This window comes from Lithobates pipiens, unplaced genomic scaffold (genome assembly GCF_037356315.1).
Source record: "Lithobates pipiens isolate NorthernLeopardFrog02 unplaced genomic scaffold, aLitPip1_a1.2 Scaffold_27, whole genome shotgun sequence".
In the NCBI taxonomy this organism is placed as follows: domain Eukaryota; kingdom Metazoa; phylum Chordata; class Amphibia; order Anura; family Ranidae; genus Lithobates; species Lithobates pipiens.
In genome coordinates, this window is record NW_027507788.1 from 33,630,311 (window position 1) to 33,638,232 (window position 7,922).

At 44.3% G+C, this 7,922-nt stretch overlaps 1 protein-coding gene across 1 annotated transcript; it reads right to left on the reverse strand.

Moving 5' to 3' along the window:
- Nucleotides 1-2,391: 2,391 nt before the first annotated feature.
- On the reverse strand, nt 2,392-7,577 carry LOC143933746 (N-formyl peptide receptor 3-like). Its single transcript, XM_077456743.1, has 2 exons — nt 7,073-7,577; nt 2,392-6,032 (listed from the first exon to the last, which is right to left on the reverse strand). The coding sequence occupies exon 2, from the start codon at nt 5,990-5,992 to the stop codon at nt 4,952-4,954; it is 1,041 nt and encodes a 346-aa protein (XP_077312869.1). The 5' UTR covers nt 5,993-6,032; nt 7,073-7,577; the 3' UTR covers nt 2,392-4,951.
- Nucleotides 7,578-7,922: the final 345 nt, after the last annotated feature.

Below are 7,922 nucleotides of genomic sequence, written 5' to 3' on the forward strand. Positions count from 1 at the left end.
ACACACGGGCGGACTGTTCGCCCAACTTTGTCCGTCAAACAGTTTGGGCAAACAGTCCGCTCAAAATTTGCATGAGCGGACTTGCCCACACACGAGCGGACTGTTTGACGAACAAGGTTGGGCAAACAGTTCGCTCAACTTTTGAAATGAACGGACTCGCCCACGTAAGGAGGAGGCAAATCCGCCCATTTCGAGCGCGTGTACAGGTAGGCGGGGCCCGCGAAGGAGACGTCGCGGGCTCCGCCGCCTGGAATGGGCTTAAAGGGGAACCCCAACGCCGAAAAAAATCGGCGTGGGGGTTCCCCCCAAGTCCACACCAGACCCTTGTCCGAGCACGCTACCCGGCCGGCCAGGAAAGGGGGGCGAGCGAGCGCGCCCCCCCTCCTGAGCCGTACCAGGCCGCGTGCCCTCAACATGGGGGGGTGCCTTGGGGAAGGGGGGGCCGCGCGGCCCCCCCACCCCAAAGCACCTTGTCCCCATGTTGATGAGGACAAGGGCCTCTTCCCGACAACCCTGGCCGTTGGTTGTCGGGGTCTGCGGGCGGGGGGCTTATCGGAATCCGGGAGCCCCCTTTAAGAAGGGGGCCCCCGGATACCGGCCCCCCACCCTATGTGAATGAGTATGGGGTACAATGTACCCCTACCCATTCACCTGTGGAATAAAGTACAAAAAAAAACACAACACATGGAAAAAGTATTTTATTGCACAGCTCCGGGGGTCTTCCGTCTTCGGGGGTCTTCTCGCCGGACTCCTCCGCTATGTGTGTGTAGCTCTTTTACTAGCGGAGGAGTCCGGCTTTCTTCCTCCCCGCCGCCGGCCTCTTCTCCCGACTTCGGGGGTCTTGTCCCCCTCTTCTGTTCTTCTGCCGGGCCACCGCGCCTGGTCCGGTGGCCCGGTCTTCTGTCGCCGTCTTCCGTTCTTCTGTCGCCGCCTTCGGTTCTTCTGCCGGGCCACCGCGCCTTCTTGTAGCTCTTTTACAGGCGGTGGCCCGGTCTTCTGTCGCCGTCGCCGCCGCCGCCTTCCGTTCTTGTTCTTCTTCTTGTTCTTCTTCTTCTTCTCCTGGAGATGTTGACTCGACGATCTCTCCGGCCGGAATGCCAGGGACACGCTCCGCTGCCACTTATATAGTGACAATGGGGCGGTGTCACATGGTATATGTCACATGGGTTGGTCACATGGGTTGATGTCACATGGGGACTATGACATCGTAAGGGGGCGGGGGCACCATGTGACCAACCCATGTGACATATACCATGTGACACCGCCCCATTGTCACTATATAAGTGACCGCACAGCGCGGCTCTGGCATTCCGGCCGGAGAGATCGTCGAGTCAACATCTCCAGGAGAAGAACAAGAAGAAGAACAAGAAGAACAAGAACGGAAGGCGGCGGCGGCGGCGGCGGCGACGACAGCGGCGACAGAAGACCGGGCCACCGCCTGTAAAAGAGCTACAAGAAGGCGCGGTGGCCCGGCAGAAGAACCGAAGGCGGCGACAGAAGAACGGAAGACGGCGACAGAAGACCGGGCCACCGGACCAGGCGCGGTGGCCCGGCAGAAGAACAGAAGAGGGGGACAAGACCCCCGAAGTCGGGAGAAGAGGCCGGCGGCGGGGAGGAAGAAAGCCGGACTCCTCCGCTAGTAAAAGAGCTACACACACATAGCGGAGGAGTCCGGCGAGAAGACCCCCGAAGACGGAAGACCCCCGGAGCTGTGCAATAAAATACTTTTTCCATGTGTTGTGTTTTTTTTTGTACTTTATTCCACAGGTGAATGGGTAGGGGTACATTGTACCCCATACTCATTCACATAGGGTGGGGGGCCGGTATCCGGGGGCCCCCTTCTTAAAGGGGGCTCCCGGATTCCGATAAGCCCCCCGCCCGCAGACCCCGACAACCAACGGCCAGGGTTGTCGGGAGGAGGCCCTTGTCCTCATCAACATGGGGACAAGGTGCTTTGGGGTGGGGGGGCCGCGCGGCCCCCCCTTCCCCAAGGCACCCCCCCATGTTGAGGGCACGCGGCCTGGTACGGCTCAGGAGGGGGGGCGCGCTCGCTCGCCCCCCTTTCCTGGCCGGCCGGGTAGCGTGCTCGGACAAGGGTCTGGTGTGGACTTGGGGGGAACCCCCACGCCGATTTTTTTCGGCGTTGGGGTTCCCCTTTAAGCCCATTCCAGGCGGCGGAGCCCGCGACGTCTCCTTCGCGGGCCCCGCCTACCTGTACACGCGCTCGAAATGGGCGGACTTTCCGAGCGGGAACAGTCCGCTCATTTCGAAAGTACAGCGGACAAGCCCACACACGGGCGGACTGTTCGCTCAAACACAGTTTCAGCGGACAGTTTTTCGGAATTTCCGAAAGACTTTGTCCGTCCAACTGTCCGCTGAAACTGTCCGCTGAAAGCCCACACACGAGCGGACTGTCCGCCCAAACACTGTTCAGCGGACAAGGTTGGGCGAACAGTCCGCCCGTGTGTACGCGGCCTAAGAACTGAATCAAAAGTGGAATACCAACCTGGACTATGGTCCAATGCTTAACCAACCTACTATTATTCAGAACCAATAGAGTAGAACATATTCCCTTTAAAAATTAGATAGTTTTAAGTTTGTCAAGATTCTTATTTATCCAGGTCATGGTATAGCTAGTAGTGGTTAGTCACATTCAGTTGGACTTGTTCTTTAATGTTGAAAACATTTTCAGTTCCCTTGAGCAGCTTCTTCATTTCAGGCTCTACTTCAGCAGGCAACTCTTATGCCTCATCACACATGATAGGACTTCCCGACAACAAAACTGTGGAATTTTGTCTAAAGGGTGTTGGCTCCAACTTGTTTTGCATACACACGGTCACACAAATGTTGGCCAACAATTACAAATGTAGTGACGTACTATGTGGTTTTTCAGCTCTTTAACACCATCCTTTGGGCTCCTTCTGATAATTTCATGTTAGTAGAAGTCTGGTGAGGGTTGAATCGCGTTTTTTTTTTTTGCGTTTTTTAATTAGGGCTTTCCAATTCGCGTTTTTCAGTTTGTTTCTGAATGCCTGTTCGTCAACCAGACATGTTGTGGGATCGGAGGAGATAACGTATTATTTATTATTGGCCTTGGAATTATTGCATTGAATAATGATTTCATTTGGTATATTTTCTAGATTTTTGGATGCATAGAATGCACTTTTTGGTTAAGTTCTATTGCCATTTTTTTTTTTTTTTTTACTGCAAAATAAAAGAATTGTGGAGAATAATACTTAGCTATGTGTTTTGCTTCAAATGACAGTTTGGGAGTAGGCAGTTACATTTTAAAAAACACAACGTAAAATTTAAAAGGGACACCAACCAACACAGTTGTATCTTTGATCTTAAAAACTACGGGATAATCGTGTTGTGGTAACCATAATAATATTATTCTTGATATCACTGGAAAAAAAAATCCTTGGAAAATTAATTTTCAATAACTCCATCAGTATCACCAGCAAAGCAGCTTCATTATTATCCCATTAAAGAAGAAGAGAATGTGCGCTGTATTTGGAGATCTCATTTGCCACGTCACGAATGTTAATTCTCCATTACAAGCGATAGTTTACAAGACCGAGCATGCTTCCAGTCATGCGTGTTTGTACTTTGGACTTTTGTCCTACAGACTTGTGTACACACAGTCGGAAAATCCGACAACACACATTGGTTGGTGGAAAATTTGAAGACATACTAGCCAACATTTGTTGGCAGAAAGTTCTACAACAATTTTCCGATGGAGCGTACAGACGGTCGGATTTTCCGCCAACAATCTGACATCCAACTTATAGGTGTATAGGCCTTTACATTTAGAGATACAACTCCGTGGCTTCCCCTCACTGATCATCTAACTGTAAACCTGAGTGAGATGAAGTGAAATTCAATGCACCTGTATGTATTTTAGGCATCCAATCAATTTAAGAAAAAAAGAAAAAAAATACACCTTTATATGACTGGATATTTTAATTATTTGTACACTCACCTCATCCCATTTACAAATCCAGGGCAAAATTTTGTCTTTTCTGGTCATACTCACTATTCCACACTGGGACCCCTCCCAATGTATCTTAAATCCCACCATCATTCCTTCTTATTATATTTATACATACACCTGCCAACGGAAATATTATCTATTTAGCACAGATAAAGTGTCTGAGCATTTTGGATAGGCCTCAAAGAGACCCAAGTGCATCTGAGTATAGAACAGATAGTAAATCTGCATTATAACAATAGTAAAAGGAAGGTTGAGGCATGGAGTGGACAGAGATAGTGAATAAAAGTGTTTTACATTGTAATTTTGGAGCTAATTGGTTCCCTTTTTTCTAGGTGTCACTGGTGTTAGTCACTGAGGAGAAAGTACAGAAAGTTAGACAATTGACTGTAGAGATAAAAATGTATTCCTAGTATTCATAACCATTAGATAGGAGATGCAAAATCCTTCGAAATCTATAAAACAACATCTACACTTTTATCTCCCTGCATATAAGCAAGATACAAAATGAATGAGTGGAGACAGTGTTTGCAATATAAAAAATGAATGAGTGGACTCAATGTTTATAAGATACAAAATTAATGAGTGGATTCAATGTTTAAATTAAAGTTTACAATATTAAGAGCAAACTTTGGGAAAGAAACCAAAATGATTATATCTACTGGAACTAAGCTCTCTGCTGAGGATAATACTTGAGGTGATTGTAGCCTTATTAGTACAATTGTGACAGAGAAGAACGAGTACTGTCTGTGATACTTTTTTCATTTGCACTAACATACAATTTTTCAGGAAAAGCTTTCGGGGTATGCGAATCAATACTGCTTGGACCTTGAAGAAGGGGACATACCCCGAAAGCTTGTCCTGAAAAATTGTATGTTAGTGCAAATGAAAAAAAGTATCACAGACAGTACTCGTTCTTCTAATGGTCAGTATTCAGTATTCAATTTTCTCTGTTGAGGATCAAAAATTTGAAGATGCTACTATAACATTCTCAGCCCCACAACACAACTTGGTAGGTTCTTCCACAAAATCATTCTCAAACGCAGAGTGAATGGACCTCCAAAATTTTTCCTTGAAATTTTGACCCACAAAGACATAGAGGATAGGATTAATACAGCTGTTGATATACATCAGGCTCCTAGCTAAGGGATACCCAACTGCTACCACATGATTTAGGCTTTTATCCTTGGTACGCTTTACAGACATCGCCAGGAGAGCAAAAACTTGATAAGGAAACCAACAAACGAGGAAGGAAACTATGACAACCGCAATAATTTTGAAAGGCTTACTGGTCTTAGCCATGTGATCCCTTTGGATACGGAAAGTAATTATTATGTAACAAGACACAATGATGATGAAAGGGATAAAAAAAGTGATGATGAATCGTGTAACCAATAAACCCATTTCTCTTGATGATGCAACTTCGGACCTTAGATTATCTCCATCAAACTTATAAATGCAATACATTTTTTGTGAATTAAAACTGTGTGTATCTCGAAATATAAAGAAAGGTGAACTGAAAACCAAAGCTAAGATCCATATAGCTAGAACAACAAAAGATGCCAATCTAGGAGTTCGATGGTTCCTACACCACACAGGGTAAACTATGGAAATACAGCGATCAATACTGATAACAGTGAGTTGTAGGACACTAGCACACAAGTTTAGATTAATAAGCATGGTGTTTAACTTGCACATGTACCTCCCTAATGGCCAATGATGACTAAGGGCCGTGTTGGCAATCACGAAAGGCAGGAACAAGGTGAATATAAAATCAACTGTGGCTAAATTTAAGTACCACATAACATTGACTGTCCTCTTGATATTCAAAGTTGTGATCCAAATAACCAGTCCATTGCCTAAAGTCCCCAACAGAAAGGTCAAAGAGAAGATTATGATGGAAAAAATCCAAAGAATCTGCTTTTCTTTTGAGTCATAACTGCTGGGGGGTTGGGTGGAATACCTCAAAATAAAAGGGTGAAAGGTGGTGGCATTTTCCATCTCTCATTAATGTTAGGGTTTAGGAGATCCAAGGACAATTCTAGGGAAAAAAGAAAACAAATCAGTTTCATTAAAATAAAACATTAGGATGGCTACAGAAATATTATTGCTCATGTAGTCAAAAATGAATTTATGTAATTTCAAAGTTGTATGAAGAGTATACAAAAGAATATACAAATTGGCCAAAAAAGTTAACTAAAGCACGAAGAATAAGGGTTTATACTTAAGGTTGAACTAGGGAAAAAATTAACTTTTTTTTTTTTATTTTTTTACTTTTTAGGCCCCATTTTTGTTCCTACTTCGCATAGTAGGAACTTGCATTCCTGCTTGCATTTTTTTTTGTGTGATTTTCACGTGATTTCACATAGGGAAGCCAGTTCATTTGAATGGGCTACCCTAAGCGCATTTGTCATGGAAAAGATTCTCAGGGACCACATTTTGCAGTGCAGGAGTGTCATAACAACCAACAATGCTTTAGGGGCCAGGACCCATGGCATCACTGATTGCTATGATGATGGCATCCGGCCAGTCTACCCGCACCATGGAGACGCATGACTCTGATCCAGGGCAGCTGGCATGCAAGGCCGTCCCAACATTCATGAGAAGATGGAAGTCCACCTCTTGTCCTTTGCTATAGTGCTAGAGCCTACCAGTAAGACTCTCATGTGAAGAGGGGACTGTGTGATTGTGAGTTCTATGATGGGCGGACTGTGTGATTGCGGTATTCTGTGATGTGGGGGCCTGGGTGTCAATGGAGGGCTCTGATGTCATAGAGAAACCTCTGGTGTGATGTGAGGAATTTCTGATGTTAAGGGGGGCTTCTGATGTAAAGTTAATTTCACCAAAGAGGTTATGTGTACCGTTCCAGGCTCAGGTTTCCCATTGATAAGTAACCTTTACGTATTTTATATTTCATACCGGGTATCCTTGAGATTTTGTATACTTTTAGAGTGTGCATGAACTAGAAAAAGGTTGAGAATCACTATCCTTGGTCATTAACTAGATAGGTATATCTACTACTATATATATTTGACACATACTATGTTACATTCAGTAACAATCAAAAAGAAAGTTGCTTACTAAGTTTTGCAAAGCTTGTATTCTGTTGCTTTTTCTTCTTTTTCCTGCTTCTTCAGAAGGTTTCTACATTATGTTTACATTTTGTTGTGAAGCTTTTATAGATGATTAATTATGAAGTCATCATATTTAAGAAAATTCTGTAAGGTCTGAAGTGAAGAAAAAAAGAAGGCTATTATACAGAATATAATATACACTTTGAACACCTAATTATGTGTCTAGAAATGAAAAATAGGGAATTTTCTTTGCCCATGACTAAAGTGAAATCAGTTTCACCAAACTAAGTAAAAAAAAAACCTTTAGTAAATGAACTGTTTGTGTTCCTGACGTTCTCTTGGAATAGGGTTGAGTGAATATGCCTGGGTTTGGATGGAAGTCAGAGAACCCCCAACTTAGCACCAAACCCTATTGAAGTCTATGGAAGGAGAAACTTAAGACAAAATGGCCACGCGCTATTGTTGAAGAAAGTCCTGGGGAGAAAGCACTGCCATGGGGATCATCTACAAATGCAAAAAAAAAATGCAATATTCAGTGCAGAGAGGGCTTTTCATGCAGCTTAAAGGACAACACTGAAAATATACAAATCTAATAAATAACATGCTTGGTGGGTGCCTTAAAGAGAGCCACAACCAAAGCTTTTTTATCACATACAGATATAGGGGTTGTAGAGGGAGACTTAGAGTGGTATCTGAAATCCTGCCTTATAACAATGGGGCCCTCAGATATCTGCCATCTTCCAGGGGAATATATATAGTAAAATGAGTACCCCTTTTTAATCATTCCCACAGTTACATGTAAAGAAACACATCACAACCTTAGAAAAAGTTCTTTAATTGCATTGTATGGGTAATAA